The 17,090-nt window shown below is 46.1% G+C and overlaps 1 protein-coding gene across 1 annotated transcript in view; it reads left to right on the top strand.

Annotated features, from left to right (window-relative positions):
• The first annotated feature begins 1,590 nt into the window (after nucleotides 1–1,590).
• MYO1H (myosin IH) overlaps nucleotides 1,591–17,090 on the top strand; it is an 83,068-nt gene continuing 67,568 nt past the window's right edge. The window contains 4 exon segments of the mRNA XM_083471012.1: nucleotides 1,591–1,638; nucleotides 1,640–1,669; nucleotides 15,060–15,221; nucleotides 15,880–15,995. Coding sequence (XP_083327138.1) covers nucleotides 1,606–1,638; nucleotides 1,640–1,669; nucleotides 15,060–15,221; nucleotides 15,880–15,995 — 341 coding nt within the window. The 5' untranslated portion in view covers nucleotides 1,591–1,605.

Genomic DNA, 17,090 nt, shown 5'->3' with positions numbered 1-17,090 from the left:
TTTATATATATTTCAAGGCTTTTACATGTTATTTTCCTTCTTACGGTTTTTATTTGCATAATGCCTAATAAAGGTTTGATTTCATTCGCGCACCAAAGGCCCCATTAGCAAAAGCGTGCCTCAGGATAAGAACGGTTTCAGCTTAAGAACGGACCTCCAGAACAAATTAAGTTCGTAACTAGAGGTACCACTGTATTAGGCTTATATTTGGGGCTTTTTTCAGATGGAACTCAGGTCTGGCACCTCTCAGGTGGGTGCTATTGCACCTATTTTTCTAGAAAAATAGCCCTGGTTATATTTTGCCTTTTGGCTACAAGAGCCCACACAATAGCTTATCATGCAAGAAAATACAGAACTGAGGGGTTACAAGAACTGGGGCAACAGGAAACCTATTTGTAGCAGCGGGGTTCAAAAAGTAAAGCACTAAATAGCCCTCTTCAGGTTTGTTTGAGGGCTAGAAGAGAGGGAGCCCACTGGGGCTGTCCCTAAGAAGGCCTTCTCCCGCCACATGTCAACTAACTTCATTCTCCTGCTATGAGGTGCACTTTAGTTGTTTGGTCTTCCTAGGAAAGGCGCAGTGTCTGGCCAGCAGCTCACAGGGGCAGAAGGGCAGAACGAGGAGGGCAGGGGAAGGTGGCCCTAGCTCTGCGCTGGAATGAAGTGCCCACCATGCAGCTATGGAAGATGGGGGGGGGGGCACCCAGAGTGTCTCTACCCAACAAACTCATAGGGAAGCCTGTTTGACTGCCCACCAAGAATCTTGGGCGCTGTTTGGTTGAGGGGCTGAGAACGTTGTATGGATTTGTTTATTTATTAACCTGACCTTCCTCCCAAAGGAGCCCAGGGCAGCAAATTACAAGTGATGAAACAGAACTCCATTTCTCAGAGTTTGCTAGTAGGGGAGGGTGCCCACTAACTTCTCACTCCAAGATGTGTGCATCATGTGTGTCTGTGTCTCCTGTGACCTCCCAGGGGTTGGATTCCAAGTCCCTCCATTCCCAACTTCTTGCCAGGTCTGATGAGATCTGAAGCTTTGAAAGTCTGCTGTGTGTGGAACCTGAGTGTCCAGGCTGCCTTGGTGCCTTTGCTTTCCTATGTCCTAAGTCCTTCCTTTGGGTTTGTTTCCCTGGTTCGACTTGGCAACTGCTCAGCTCACAATCGACTCCAGGGAAGTTGCTGTTATGTTGAGGGTCACTGCAGTGCTCTGTGATACTGGATTTGAGAGCAAGGCTTGGGCAGGTCAAAAAGGCTGATGTCACAATTGATTGGGAACGTGCAGAGTGATACCTCGTAAAATTTCTGCTGAGATGCATTTCCTCCTCTAAGGTACAGGCTTCTCAGCCCTTCAGATGCGCCGTTGTCTTTTTGACAGGTAGTCTCTTGACAACATTGTCCTAGGGTTAAAGTGAGTGCAGCACTTTTGGAACCAGGAGAGCATGCAAAGTACGGCAAGTCCCGTTCCTGCCCCCCCCCCCAACTATCTGTTAAGTTGAGAATCAGCAATGGGCTGCCAACTCAGCACACATTTAACCCACAAGGTAATACTGGAATCCGGCAGTTCAGTATCCTACCGTCCTGGTGCAGGAACCAGAATCTAGGTCCTAGATGAACTTTGGTCTTGGCTGCAAACACGACATCTGACCCCACAAGCATTTGGACTGATGGAGGGGTAAGTTAAAGTTGCAGATGTTCTGTGCAATTGCTCTGGGGACAGTGTAGATTTTGGCTAAGTTTGAATTGAGCTTCAATTGAGTTGCAGCTGAGAAAGGTTTAATGGGATGATTTAGTTACAAAATGCAAAAGTGGATCTGTTGTCCTGCTATTTCTCTAAGATGTAGGATAAATAAACAGACAAATGTCAGCTTTCTCAACTTGCCTCGATGCCTGGGCTGGGATTTATGATGGTTTCCCCTACCTGCAATTAGACTAGGCTGCCTGTGCTTGTTTTCTGCCAGGACTCGGGGACATCTGTTCTCTTCTACTTGATGGGAGATGTTAAGCCCCTGCTCAGCTCCACGTCAGTAAACTTCCATTGCAGGGCCTGGGACCTCTTGGTGATGGAGGGTCTCTTGGAGGGGGGGGGGGCGCGCTTCTCTTCATGACCAGACCTTTGATACAGGGTTGGCATGTGATGGTTGGTCCAGTATTGTCCAGTAATAAAAGTAATTGCAGCATCAGTTTCTTAGAACTGTATAGTGTGCTGATTACAAAGAGCATCTTGCCTTATCCCCAGAGTGCAGCACCTCCAAAAGCTTTGTTGATAAATCTGTTGATAAATGAGCAAGACTTGAGGGTTAATTCTGAATCAGTTAAGCCAAGCAAAATTTCCAGTTGTGGGGCAGGGAAAGGGGGCATCACTCTCCTGCCTTTTATTCACCAGTAGTTTTGATTTAATTCTTTATAAGAGGGATGGGAACCCTCTTTTTCTGTTGAGGGCCACGTTCCCAAAGGTGGAATCTGCCAGAGGCCTCGTGCCAACTGGGTGCACAGCTGAAGCCCATGGTAGGCAGGGCTGGATACAAAGCGGGGAGCGCAACCTCCTCTCTCTCTCCGGCTTCCTCTCTGCCCAGCCAGATGCAACAGATCACAGGTCACTCTTGACAGAGGAGGCACTTATTAGTTTGGGGGTCACACGTGGCCTCAAGGCCAACCTTTCTAATTTTAATCTGCTGTTTTACTTTGTTATGTTCCACTGCTGAATTAGCTGTTGAATTATAACAAAAGGCAGCTGTTCTTATTTTATTTTTTTAGTCCAGCTGTTTTTATTATTGTACACTGATTTATGCTTTAAACAAAATATTGATTTGATTCTTATTTACTGTGTGTTTGCTATTTTTTAACTGTGTCATCTGCCACTTTGGAAAGTGGTGGTACAGAAATGGAAGGTACAAATTTTGGAAAGAAATTTTGCTTCCTCTCCTTCTCAAATCTGGTTTGCAGAACCAGATTAAATTATGTATAAGCAGCAACTGCATACAGATATACGGTACTTGGCTTGCATTATAGATACAGATTGCAGAAATAGTGTGGGGTTATTTTATTTTTTTTAAAGTGTGTACAAAGTCCTGGTGATAACTCCAGTGATGTATACTATTATACCATTTGCGCACGCAGGTGATGTCCTATGCGCTGTAACCTCAGAACTTAGAAATAGCCAGCCTGTGCAATCCAGGATAATTTTTGCAACAAGTAAAAAGCAGGGATGCTACTCTGTTTCTCCAAACCTGACCTGTTACCGCTCTTGCACTTTATGCCAAGACATCCTTGCTGCAGAACTTGGGAACATCCTGCGGAGGTGATGCCAAGCCCCTCCCCTCCCCAATGAGCTTCAGTTTAGTCTCTTGGCTGCTACACGAGCTCAAAGCCTGTTGCTGCTGCTCCTGACCCTGAACAGGTGAATCTCCAGTTTGTAGCTACTGTGCCATTGGAAGCTGCTTTTTCTCAAAGTCAGGGCCTTGATCTGCTTGGCTCAGCATTGCGTACGTGGACTGGCAACACCTCTTTCAGAAGGGGAATATTCCCACCCTACTACAGATGTTGGGGGGGTCAAACCTGGGACCTTCTGCAAGTAAAGCAGGGGCTGTGGCTCTGAGCCACGACCCTCCTTGTACCTGCGGCCTCTTTTGACCCCCACAAGATTCTCTCTCTGCTGCTGACCAGTCCACAGATAGGGAATTGCATACCCCCTTAACTTTCTGAAGCCCAAGAGACCCACTTTTTTTGTTGGTTTCCCTGCTTGAAATTTGAGTGGCCCCTGGCCCCTGGCTTGACCTATTGTTTCTGCACCCCAAATGAGCAGGAGTTGCACCGTCTCCCTGAGATGACAGCGACTGGAGGGTTCTGTGGGAGGTGGGCAGGGGAGACCAAAATAAATATGCCTTGATTCCCTCCCACCCATCACAAAGCCCACACTGTTTCAAAGCATCAGGATTCCTGTCCCAAAGAAGGTTCTCTTGATCTGGCCCACCTTGCCATAGCATCCACAGAGCGGACGTGTTCTGCCTGGGGCTCCCCTTCTCTCTCTCTCTCAACCTGTGCATTCTTCACCTGTCGCATTGAGTTGGGGGGGGGGGAGGCCCCAGAGGAAGAGGCCTGACATGGCAGGTCTAACGGAACCCCGCCCGCCGAGCCGGTCGGTCCTCGGCTTAGTGGCTGTAGACCTGCCTGAGCCTGACAAGAAAGAGTTGCCAGGAACAAATCTCTATTGTTCGCTGTCATCTTTAAATGAGTGTCAAAGTAGGCAGGGGGGCTTTGACCGTTAACTGCACAATTTGGCGGGGGCCCTTGTGTCCAGCCTGGCCAGCCCAGGCGCCCCCCTCCTGTTTCTCAGATTAGCAGAGGCGGCCTCCAGCCTCTCTCCTAAATGGGCCATCGTTGGCCCTTTGTCCACAGACTGCCCGGTGTGAAATTTGCAGTGACGTTAAATGTTTTCTAATGAATAATTATTGAAAGCAAATGGTGGGATGTGTGTGTAATGGATTGTAGCACATTAAAACGTTTTATTCGGGGACACAAAAATGTTGTCCTTCATAAGCGCTTTCGGAGAAGGGCTTTCTTCCCCCTCCCCACCCCCGGGAGAGAGGTTTTTTAAAAAATTCTCAGAGGATTACCATCAAACTCTTATAAGAGGGTGTCTCTTTCTCTCTCTCTCTCCCCTCCACCCTGATAGAAATGGAAAGAGGCCCCCTGGCCATCAAATCTTTTTCAAGATGGCAGCCGTGAAGCCTACCGAACTGTTGGAAGCTTTGGGGTTTTAAAGGAATGTTTTTGAACTGTCTTTTGCTTTGGGAGAAGAGGTTGGGTTCCCCTCTCAACCTCTGTGCTTTTCATGGAGAAAGACGATCTAAGGCTGCTGTGCCAAAGTTACAGGCAAGGATTTGTCTATTGACAAGGAACCGTGGAATAATCCTGTCCCCCTCATGCTGATGACGATTAACCTTAAAAGCTTGCATTTTCTGTTCTCTGGAATATATTGCCATGTAAATGTTTTGCTGTGGGTATAATCAAGCTTAGAACATTATTATATCATCTTTAAAAAACTGGACAGGGGTGTCTGCCAAGTTTTGTCTTTTCCCCAAGCAGACAGCTGGTCACCACATTTATATTTAATGCTGGCTTTTCAGTGAGATTAGTAAGCTTACAGATGTGGTAGATTTTCTTTAAAAGAACCTGGAATGGTTTCCCTTTATAAATGATATTATGAAGAGATAGAATGGAAGATAAAATGTTTGAGACATAGAAATTTTGAGTTTGCAAATAAACCTGGCAAACCTCTGGCCTGGCAATTAAAGAAGAAAAAGGAAGATAGAATTATCAATAAAATTAAAATTGAAGACAAATGGATTCAAGAACCGAAGGAAATTAGTAAAATCTTTGCTAGTTTTTTCGGAAAACTATATAAAGAAGGTCCAGAAACTCTAGAAAAAATAATTGATTATTTGGGCAAAAATAAACTACCAATAATACCTAAGAAAAAAACTGAAATCTTGAACTCACCAATAACAGCTATGGAGGTGCAACAAGCTATACAGAGATCAGAATTAGGAAAGACCCAGATGGTCTCCCAGCTAATTACTATAAAAAGTTAGAACAAGCATTATTTCTTCCCACGAAAGACCTAATGAATAATATTCTGGCAAATGGAAAGCTTCCGAAAACCTGGAAGGACAGCTTTATTACTCTTATCCATAAACAGGGAACAGATGCCTCAAACATGGCCAATTACAGACCCATTGCACTGCTAAATAACGATTACAAGATATTCGCAGACATTCTTGCAAACAGATTAAAAATGGTGCTGAAAGAGATAATTCATAAAGATCAAACCGGATTTCTTCCCGGACGATTTATGCAATCCAATATTAGATGTGTGGTTTCCCTTTATAAATGATATTCTGTGCATGCACCACAAGAGTGACCATCCCCACTTCCTGTGGCGTTCTGGGGGTGTTTTGCTGGTTGCTAAGGGGCAGCTGAGTTCGAAAGCATGTCATTGTGCAAGTAGATAAATAGGTACTGCTCCGGCGGGAATGTAAATGGCATTTCCGTGTGTTGCTCTGGTTTGCCAGAAGCGGCTTAGTCATGCTGGCCACATGACCCAGAAGCTGTACACCGGCTCCCTTGGCCAATAAAGCAAGATGAGCGCCGCCACCCCAGAGTTGGTCATGACTGGAGCTAATGGTCAGGGGTCCCCTTACCTTTAAGGAGCAGGTGGTTCCAGGGCAGCAGGTGTCCCTCTGCCCTTTATATTTTGACCTAGTGGAAATAATTTGATTATATAATTCAGTCCCACAAGATGTGGCAAAGGCTTTATGTGGCTTTTGAAAAAAGTTGAGTTCATGGAGAAGGAGAAGCCTGTGAACTGCTCTAAACCTAAAGGAAATCTCCATCTTCAGAAGCAGTTTACCTTTTGTGCCCTACAGGCTGGGGACAGGTGGGATGGAGGTTGCCGCCTTGCCCTGCCCTGCCTCTGAGCTTTCCAGAGTGTCTGAATGGCCACTGCATGGGACTGGTGCAATCTATTTTGCCACTTGAGGCAAAGGACAAGATGGCAACCCCACTCCACATTCAGCAAACCATCCAGGCTGGAAGTTGATGCATATTTCCATGCCTCCCCCCCCCCCCCCCCGTGGCCAATGACAGCAGGCTAGCTCATGAGATGCCAGCTGGCCCCTTGCTCTGCCCCACATCCTTCGGCAGCTGTCTCCTGAGATCGGCACTGCCACTCTCTGCCCAACGAGAGGGACGGCTCTGCAGGAAATGGGACCCTGGGCAAGGCAAGGCGGGGCTCCTTGGGGAATTCAGCAATACCAGATCTACATGTCAACAATTGCCAATTGACTGGTTGGTTTTCAAGGAGGGATAGACAGTTTCACAGAGGAGAAGTGTGCCAGAAGCTGCTTTATGCCAGGTCAGACTCTTAATTGTTCACCAGTATGTATTTTATTTTATGTTAGAATATTTCTTTTAATGTTTGTGATTGTAATGCAGAAAAGATCCCTGCATTGCAGGGGGTTGGACTAGATGACCCTTGGGGGTCCCTTCCAACTTTACAATTCTATGATTCTAAGTATCACTTCTACTTTGTTCTGTATTTACCCCTCTCTCCAAGCAGGGAGAGACTCTGGGGCCCTGCGCTTTGCCAGGTTCGGTTTCCTTGGAATGAAGGTCAGCCGAGGCCTTCAGGGTGTACTGTTTTATTTACACCTATGTAGAGCCTGGGCATAAGATGGAGGGGCTCACAACATTCATCAGCATTTCAATGCAAACTTTAAATTTGCAGTTTAGCCCAGCACACATTTGAACAAAGCAATCTTCCCTAAGACATTTGTGTATGTTGCTTTCACTAATAGATGCATTATAATGCACATTTTACCCCAATGCCTGCATTTTTGTACACTTTACGTGGCCAGAGAACTGCACTGCAGAATTTGTAGAAGTGCAAATAGTGAAGGATGGCTGTGTTTCAGTTTTCATATTTCAGAGGCAGGCTAGCCTTTAAATGTGAAAGGAAGTTAATTTCTCCCCATCCCTATGCTTGACCAATGTTGTCTCCATTTTTGTAATCTTAAGTGCTTGGCTGCCCTTCCTTGGTGGCGAGAGAGTGGCACTCTGCACATGCTTGGTCAGAGTCAGAAGTGCTTCTGAATATGAGCTGCTGGAAACCACAGAAGGGGAGAGTTGCTCTTGTGCGCGGCTCCTGCTTGCAGGTTTCCCGTGGGGGCATCTGGTTGGCCACTGTGAGAAAAGGAGGCTGGACTGGGTGGGCCTGACTCAGCAGAACTCTTCTTATGTTTCAGTGCTTCTGTGTCACGTATGGCTTGGTCCTGTACTGAGCTCAGCGCTGGTGCTGTGCTGTGGAGAGGCCTGGGTCAAAGAAAGCTGTGCACCGCAGCGCAGGGATAAGAAACATACAGTGGTACCTCGGGTTAAGAACTTAATTCGTTCTGGAGGTCCGTTCTTAACCTGAAACTGTTCTTAACCTGAGGTAGCACGTTAGCTAATGGAGCCTCCTGCTGCCGCCGCGCCACTGCCACACGATTTCTGTTCTCATCCTGAAGCAAAGTTCTTAACCCGAGGTACTATTTCTGGGTTAGCGGAGTCAGTAACCTGAAGCGTCTGTAACCCGAGGTACCACTGTATTTGCAAGAAGACTACCTTCCCAAAAGCAGGTGAACTCTGCAAACGCTTGATGGCTGTTGTTTGTCCAGAGCCTGTCAGAAAGGGTAGGATCTACCTAGGCAGAAGTAGCCTGCCCAGAATTATACAGGCCCCAGTCACCTCCAGGTTTGACTACTGCAATCTGTTGGTATGTCGGGCTGCCCTTGAGGACGAGGTTCTCTAAAAAAAATCCGGTTCAAGCTGCAGCAGCTGCTGACTAGCTCATCTTATAGGAAGTAAGTAAATAAGATAATATTGTACTAGCCAGAGAGGCCATGACAAAACCATACAAACCCCGTCAGAAAGAGTGTGTTTGTGCCTCTGCCTAAGACATAAGCAAGGCTGCAATTGGGGCGCCTCCAGGACTGCATGCAATGCATTTCTGTTTAGACCTCTGAATCTCCCTTACAGGTCACTGCAATTTTCTCCACTTCCTCCTCCTTGATTTTTCTTGCCACCAGCGCAAAGAGGGCTCAGCAACCTCGAACTTCTCTGCCAAGGAGAGACTGCTTTCTTGGAACAAACAGGGGATTCAGAAAGTGCCTCCTAGGTTCTGTGTATAGTGGGCCATGTCACAAATAGCGGTGAATGTCTTCTACATGCACTTGCCCACAAATACAGAGTCTCTCTATCTGCATATGGGATCTAGTTGCTCGTCCAGCACAGCTGAGGGCATTGCTTGGAAACGCAGCCCAATAGAGACAGATCTTAATAGAGCTGGCCAGAGTTTAGACAAACAAGTGGCTCTAAAATTTACTCAGGTGCTTAAATTCAGTATCTTAACTTTTTCTTCTTTTTTATGTTGCTTACACTGGACTTAAAAAAAAATCTTCATCAGCTTCTGTTATCATGTGTCTGTATTTTATGCACTCACCTCGGGCAGAATATAAATCCATCAAGTAAGAATGAATTAAATCAATTGATAAGACAAATTAATAAACTTTCTGCCCACTTTGTGTTGTGATCAGCAGAGGGACTGTTACGGATTTAATTTTAAAGAAGGTTTTAGGATGACCTCTTGTGGGAGAAAACAGGACATACGTCTTCTGAAAATGTGAAGAAGTCACTTGTCATTTCTGTAACCACAGCGCCCTCTTCTCCTCAGACATGTTTTTTTTAAAAAAACAAAACAGGTGCCTTGTTGGGCCAAAATCCAACAGGGGGCTCAGGATACTTAACCTGTTGAATTTCCTCTTGCTATTCAGCTGGGAAAAGCAGTCCAGCCCTGTTAGAGGAGGGAGGTGAATAAGGAGTTCTGCAGGCAGGAATTTTAGATGCAATGATGGTTGTGGGAGTTTAACCTGTTGGATTTCTGCTGATGTGCAACTCATGGCTTTAGGACATTAATAATTGGATCTCCTGACTTCTCGCTCCTGCCACCCAAAGATTTCTTTCTTATATTTTGCTCAAAGGGCAGCTGAGTGCATTGCAAAATGAAGGGTTGGTGAGCCCTCTGCCATCTTAATTTGCCCAGTGCAGGGATTTCAAAGGCCCTAGATAGGTAGATGACTTGGCTACAGCACTCCATGCTCTGGCAACTTCCAGACTGTATTATTGCCATGTGTGCGCTGTGGTCTATGTGGGGCTGTGCTTGAAGGCAGCTGAGAAACTCCAGCTTCTCCAAAATTACTAGCTGGTTTGGCTTTAGATCACATATGACCTCTGTTCTAAAACTGTGGCTGCCAGTTTTGTTTTGTTTTTTAAGGCCCAATTCAAGATGCTCACATTAGTGTTCAAAGCCCTAGCTAGGGTTGTCCTATCTCCTTTTTTTTCAGGACACATCCTCTTTTTCATGGGTATGTAAAATGAGAGTTGTCATAGTGATCCATAGCTAAAAGTAGAAGTTGGCAAATATGTCCTCTTTTTTTGCTGTTCAAAATATGGCAACCCTACAAACATTGCAGGCCTCAAACACCTGAAATGCGTAGGTTATCAGAGGCTTGGGGTGGTGGCAGCCCAGAGCAGGGCCTTCTCTGTGGCAGCCCTTCAGCTGTGGAGGTCCCTCTACACAGAGGTGCACCTGCCTTTTTCACTGAACAGCTTTGGGCAAATGTTGAAGATGTACCTCTTCAGCACTCCTTCCTTGGAGGTTTTTAAGCAGAGATTGGATGGCCATCTATAATGGATGCTTTAGCTGAGTTTCCTGTGTTGCAGGGGGTTGGTCTAGATGACCGTTGGGGTCCCTTCTAACTCTACAATTCTATGATTCTATGTGTGTTTTCAGGACCCACCTATTATTGCAAATGCAATATGCTTTAACTGCTTTGAATTCTGAATGTTGAGTTGGTGTAACCCAGCCTGGGGCCTGCTGGTGAAGGCTGGGTAACATAATTATTATTGTTTGTTGTTAATGTAATATAATTTAGCTTATATAGATTTGTGTCACATGAGCCCTGCACCCTGGGTCCTTTCAGTATTGACCAACTTGGGGCAGGTGTTTTCCTTGAGCAGGCATTTCTGGTGCCTGCTTGAAGTGGCCTCCATGAGACGCTTGAGCCAGGGTCCCTGGCTGCAGGAAGGCAGCCGTCCTTGAGACAATGCTGTTTTGGATGGCAGAGAAAATGATGAGAATCTCCCTGCCCCCCCCCCAGTGCCCTTAATGGGTTTGCTTCTAACTGCAGTCAGTGGAAATGTTTCAGTGGGAACTGAGCACTTCCTTGTGCAGCTGTGGCAGTCCAAGGATGGCAGGAAGGGAAGCAATTTGCCTGAGGGGTAATTCCGTGAAAAGAAATAGGTGAGAGAAATCTGATCCAGTAGGCAGCTCCTGGGATTTCAAAGGCCACTCACTCCTTTCTCTCTCTGGTCTCAGAGAAGGTAAGGTGTTCTTTCTGTATCCAGTGCAGAGCAGTGTGTTGGTCTTCATACTGTCAGTGCCCCTTGAGAGGGGCTGGCCGAGCATCCTGGTCAGCCAGGCCTGGGACCTTTGGGAAAGAAGCAGTTATTTCCTAGGAGGAAAAGGGGAAAGGCTGAAGCTGCCACAATGTCGAATGAGAAGCCTTGGCTGTTCTAAACCTAGATGTGCACAGGATTGAGAGAGTTGTACAGTGGAGAGAGCAACTCTGCACATGGTCAGAGGCACTTTAGTCTCTTATTTTGTGTTCCTCTCTCCACCCTTACCCCAGGCTGTGTCAGCATAGGAACAAAGGAAGCTGCCTTCTAGCGAGTCAGTCCATTGGACCACCCAGTTCAGTACTGCCTGCACTGGCTGGCAGCAGCTCTCCAGGGCTTCTGGCTGGGCTCTCTTTGGGGATTGAACCTGGGACCTTCTGCATGCAAGAACAGGTGCGGTCTTGCTTCACCGGAAGCCCTGGGAAGCAGCCCTGGAGAGTATTCACGCAGCAGATTTAGGAAGGCAGAGAGTGACGTTTTCAGAAGGCCAGTGAGTTAGTGAAGATTCCAGCCTGCTGTTGGGCAGAGCTTTCTGACAGGAAGAGCTGTTTGGCAATGAAGCAGACTCCCTGGGAAGGTGGTGGGCTCTTCTTTGTTGGAGGGGTTTAAACAGAGGTTGGGCGACCATCTGCCAGGGATTCCTGACCTGCGATTCCTCCACTGCAGGGGGTTGGCCCTTCGGGTCCCTTCCAGCTCTGCAGTTCTGTGATTCTCTGCTCATAGTTTCTCTGCGGGAAAAGGCAGCGCGAGATGCAGGAAAGCAGGAGGGTGGGTGGCACAGCGTCCCCATGAGGATTGGGAGCACACGTGTTTTCTATTGCCTTCTGGATATTTTGGACTACAACTCCCATCATCTCTGAAAGTTGGCCCTGCTGGCTTCTGGGCCCCAGGTTGGGGAAGTCTGCTGCAGGCCCTTCCCCATGCAGGTGGGGCTTGGCATGTGGGGAAGGCACCTGCAGGATGCTGTCTTCGCAGGGTGTGCTTGTGGGTGAGATTTTGAGGGGGAGGAGGAGCTACTAAATGAGCGCGCAAGGTGGGCTCAGCCAGGCAAAAGTGAAAAGCAGCACAGCAGACTCCCAAACTGCTTCGCAGATAAATTGAGCAAATGGCCTGTCATAATGGGGTGCATGTAAAGCAGCCCCAAATTCTGTCACTTAGACATTTTCCCTGACAGAAGAGCCAGGTGAATCTGTCAATATCTGCTTTCTTTCAGTTTCTCAGTTTCCAACCTTAAATTCAGCTGGCTACATTTCTGCATCAGTGACCTTTTGAAAAAATAATCTGCATGAAAATAAATATGATTTTTTGTGTACATTTATCCCAATATATGTAATTTTTGCAAGGAATTTTCACCAGTTTACACATATCTTTGCACACTTTTTGGCCAAAGAACAGCATTAAAAAATTTGGAGAAATGCAGATTTTGATAGATGGCTGTGTCCCAGTTCGCTTACTGGTTTGGGAAGTGTAAATTAGGTAAAATGTGAATTGAATGGATTTCTTCCCCCACCCCCATCCCTGCTTGACAGATAACTTCCTAGGTGTGTGTTCAGGGCTGAATTAGTTTTCTGGAACCTATGAAAGAGTCTTTGCAGCACCTGAAAAGGCTGGCCATGTCCCTGTGATCTGTTCAGCAAGCCTTTCTCTGCCGCAGGTGCAGATGAGCAAGATCTGTTTCTAAGAGCCACTCAGAATCTCTCTCTCTCTCTCCTCCAAGGTGATGAAAAATATATTTTGCTCATCTCATGACCCTGTGGTGGCCAGCAAGCTCCGATAAAAACCTTGCACAGAAAGACGCCCTGTCCTTCCCAACTGCCTTCCCAACCATGGCCACGAGTTCCCATTGGCGGAACAGCATCCCCAGTCAGGGCAGAGATTGCAACAATATGTTTAAAGTCCAGCTGGCTCACTTTAGAAAGGGCTGCGTTGCGGAACAGGCAGAGGAGAATCGCAGGAGGGACCCGAGGCCTGCCAGGTAAGGGAACGCGGGGGAGGCTGAAGCCCCAGCAGACGCCCCCCTGGAACACAGCTGTGCCCAGCTAGATCCTTAAAAGACTTGTGGCACAGCCTGTGTCTGAAATTCCCATTAAAAATGGCAAGTGCCCATGAATCTGCATGGGGCAAATTTTGGCAGACCTGCAAGCAAATCTTTAAAAGTGTATTTTGGGGGGCAGGAGTTCCAGGCCTCCGTGCAAATAATCTGGGGGCCCTGATCTTCATCACCACCACCACCACCACCTCTCTCCTTTGGCAGAGCACATCTGTTCAACTTGTGGAGAACTCAGGTGGATTCCTGAATTAACTTAAGAGGACAGCAGTGTCTTAGGACAGCCTTCCCAACCTTGTGCTGTTTGGACTACAACTCCCATAAGTCCTAGTTGGCCCAAAACAGCCAGAGGGGAGCCAGGCTGGAGAAGCCTGCCATCGAGCAAGTGGCAGTGGAAGCGAGGAATCCTGGCCAAATACTGCTGTGAAACTATTAAGCTGCAAAGCGGCCAAGAAAATGAGCTACAAACCAGAATATTTACAAATGGTTAGCCTTGGACCAAGGCAGTGGCAGACGCCAGGGTTTTTGTGAGATCACTTTTTGTTTTTGTTTTAAGTAGTACCTTGAGGTGCAAAATAGTGTTTCAGTGGGCAGAATGACGATTAAGAGGGGAACCAATTGCTTCCCGACAGTGAACTTCTAGACCAAATTGCGGTGTCTCCAAATTTACAGCTGCAGGGACTCTGGTGCGCTCCGTGCTACTTATGGTTTAAACTGCAGTGTGATGGTAATACTGATTCTGCCTTGCAGACGTCTTGCTGGTGGCCTCGTTCCAAATTCCAAATAATTTCTTAGCAATTAAGGGAGACTGATGAAAAGTGTGCATAGAAGAGAAGAGGAGACTGAGATTCCAACAGATTCAAATGACAAGAAAGGAGATTTTGATTAAACATTAGGAAAAACTTCCTTGTTGCTTGTAGTATGCAAAAAGAAGGTTTTTCTCTAGTTCTGATTATTGTAGTTTTAAATGCAAATAAGTGAGTAAATAGGCTGAATTGGATGGATTTTGTTTCATTGCTTTTCCAAAGGGTTTACAATTTATTAATCTTGCTTCAGTTAGAAAAATTGTCACCACTCCCAAATTTTGCAGCCTTGGGAAGAAACGTTGTGTTTTCTTCTCAATGCAGACTCTAAATGAATTTTGGAAACCATAAAAGAAAAGAAAAAAGTTGTGTTTGTGCAGCTTTGCAGGTCAAGTAAATGCTGGTTTCTGGAAGACACAAGGCTGCTTCCAGGATAATTTACAAGCCTGGCTGGCATCCAAATAAAAGTATAATGGGATGATTGTGTCAAATTATTTCTAGAGGGACAGCAGCAAAAATTAAAATGAGGTAAAAAAAGTATGTTGTGGCTACTAACAAATATACCATAGTCCTTTATGAAGTCAAGTTTTTGCCGGCAGACGTGAGAGACAGCAGGATGCAGCCATGAGAGTGTTGGACTAGGACCGGGAGATCAGGGTTCTGATCCCAACTTGGTCGTGGAGAGGAAAGGGGGATAGAAACGTGGTAAATATATAAATAGTAATTTTATATATACCTATATTGTCCAGAGTCTTTGAAAAAGGTAAGAAATGTATTTATTGTTTATTTGTTACATTTGTATACCACCTCCCGTGCCACCAGAGCTCAAGGTGGTGTGCATTGTTTTTCCCCTCCCCATTTTATCATTGCAGCAACCCTGTGAGGTAGGTGAGGCTGAGAGGCATTGGCTGGCCCCTCAAGGTCACCCTGAGGGAGGGATTTGAACCCTGGTCTCTTGGGGTCCTAGTCCAGCACTCTAACCATTCTCCTACACTCATCGGTTCTCTTCCATCTCTGAAAACTAGCAGGTGGTGTCAAAGATGCCCTGCCGGAAGTTGCTTTGTACTTTAATCTCCCTCTTGTACCCAAATTCTCTTGGAGAAATTGTGCTGTTCTAGCTATCCTTGATTCAATTCCCCCCCCCCCCTTGCCCCTTGCAGATCGAAGCAGCGTGGAGGAAACCCTACAAGCTGAACATGGAAGGGGCTCTCGTGGCCCGGGACAGAGTTGGGATTCAAGATTTTGTCCTTCTGGATTCTCACACGAGTGAAAATGCCTTCTTGGACAACCTTCGCAAGCGATATCAGGAGAACCTCATCTATGTAATTGCACTCTGAGCTGCTTTAGGGATGCTCCAGTTGGTCATGAGCTGTCTTATGAAGAAAGGGGTGGTGATGGGTGGTTATTATGGGATGCCTGCTGTTCTGTTAGATTGGTGTCTCTTCCAGATGTGGAGAGGAAATGTGGAACTAGAACAGGAGTGTTGGGCCTCCTGGGGTAGCTTCAAAAGAGGATCAGACTAATTCATGGAGGACAAGGCTAGCAGTGGCCATGGGCCACGATGGCAGGGCCGTGGGCCTTGGACCTTCTGCATGTGCTCTGCCCCTTCCTGGCTTTTGCCTGGCTTGAGCATAACACAAAGCCATCATTTGTTTATCTGACCATGCCTTGTTCCAAAGGCATTCAGACAAACCATTCTTTGTTTTATTTCCCACGTGCTCTTCCCTCATGCCTGTTGATGGGCATCGGTGGTGGGACATACCAGGATGTACTCTTTACAAAATGTTGCTTTACAAAAATGTTTATGAATTAGGCAAAATTGCACACAAACAAATTTCGTTGCAAAATGGTGTGTAAAAGTAGAGAGCTTGCACTTAAGGCTGGAAAACTGAGAAACGGAGATAACCTGCAATGGATAGACCCCCTCATCCCTGTGGCTGTTTGGGTCCTTATTTGTAATGTTTGTTCCTTACCCCTCAGACATACATTGGCACTCTCCTGGTGTCTGTGAATCCCTACAAAGAGCTGGGCATCTACACGGTGAAGCAGATGGAGCAATACAAAGGGGTGAACTTCTTTGAGCTGCCACCACACATGTAAGCACGTTGCCAACTTTCTTAGGTGTCTGCTTGCGCAAGTCTCCTCCCACTCAGATTTTAAAGAACCAAATTAGATTTTAAATGGCAAAATCCTTATATTGCTATGGTTCTAAGTTACTGCTTGTAGTTGAGTAGATGTGGAGCCTGTTGCACCTTCCAAAAAGTTTACGCTAATTTGTGGACAGTGTAACAAAAGACTTGTTTTTAAATACCTGGCATAAAAAAAATGCTACCACTGTAAGGGAGTAACTAGCATCACACAGGGTTGACTCCAGAAACATAGTTAATAGAGCTGTTGGGAAATAACAATGCAGAATATTAGGGGGGGGGAAGGAAAGGAAATTGTTGTGTAAAACGTGGCTGGAGGAGAATTTTACTTTATCCACATTTTTAAGTAGCAGCACCAAATTTGCAGCTCCCAGACTAATATGTGAAATGGAATGTTATTGTCAGGGCTTTCACCCAGCCTTCGTTCCAGCACCATTTTTCCCTAGAAAAATAGCACTGGTAATTAACCTTCAGATTTCACACTTCTCCAAATCTTGCCATTTAAACTATTGTCTCAAAAATGTACCAAAATGTATGTTTTAAAAAGTGTGCATTTTAGGATTACATTTGAAAGTAAGAGTTTAAGTATGAATCTAAATACAGATTTTTATACATTTTTTAATGTGTCTGTAAAATTAATGAGGAAATTGAACAGAAAGGACATGTGCAATTGGCTGGTGATAGACTGATTCAGCCAGTATGGTGTTGTGGTTAGAGCACTGAACTCTGACCTGGGAGACCAGGGTTCAAATCCCAGTTCAGCCATGATGCTCCCTGGGTGTTCTTGGACCAGTCACTGGCATCTCTCAGCCTAACCTGCCTCACAGGGTTGTTGTGATGATCAAATGAAAAGGAGAACTGTGTACGCCACCTTGAGATCCTTGGAGGAAAGCTGGAATATAAATGCAATTTTAAAAATAAAGATAGAATCCACCTGCCTAAGTGATGAAGGATGCTTTGAAACCTTCTAGCTTCTGAAGGTGCCTGGCATTGTTTTACTTAACTCTGAGAAGGCTGTCACTGTGACCAGTGTGCGTGTGTTTG

This window comes from Podarcis liolepis (genome assembly GCF_965112155.1).
Source record: "Podarcis liolepis genome assembly, chromosome: 13".
NCBI lineage: Eukaryota > Metazoa > Chordata > Lepidosauria > Squamata > Lacertidae > Podarcis > Podarcis liolepis.
The sequence above is the reverse complement of the archived record's forward strand: the minus strand, read 5'-3'. Positions and strand labels throughout refer to the sequence as shown.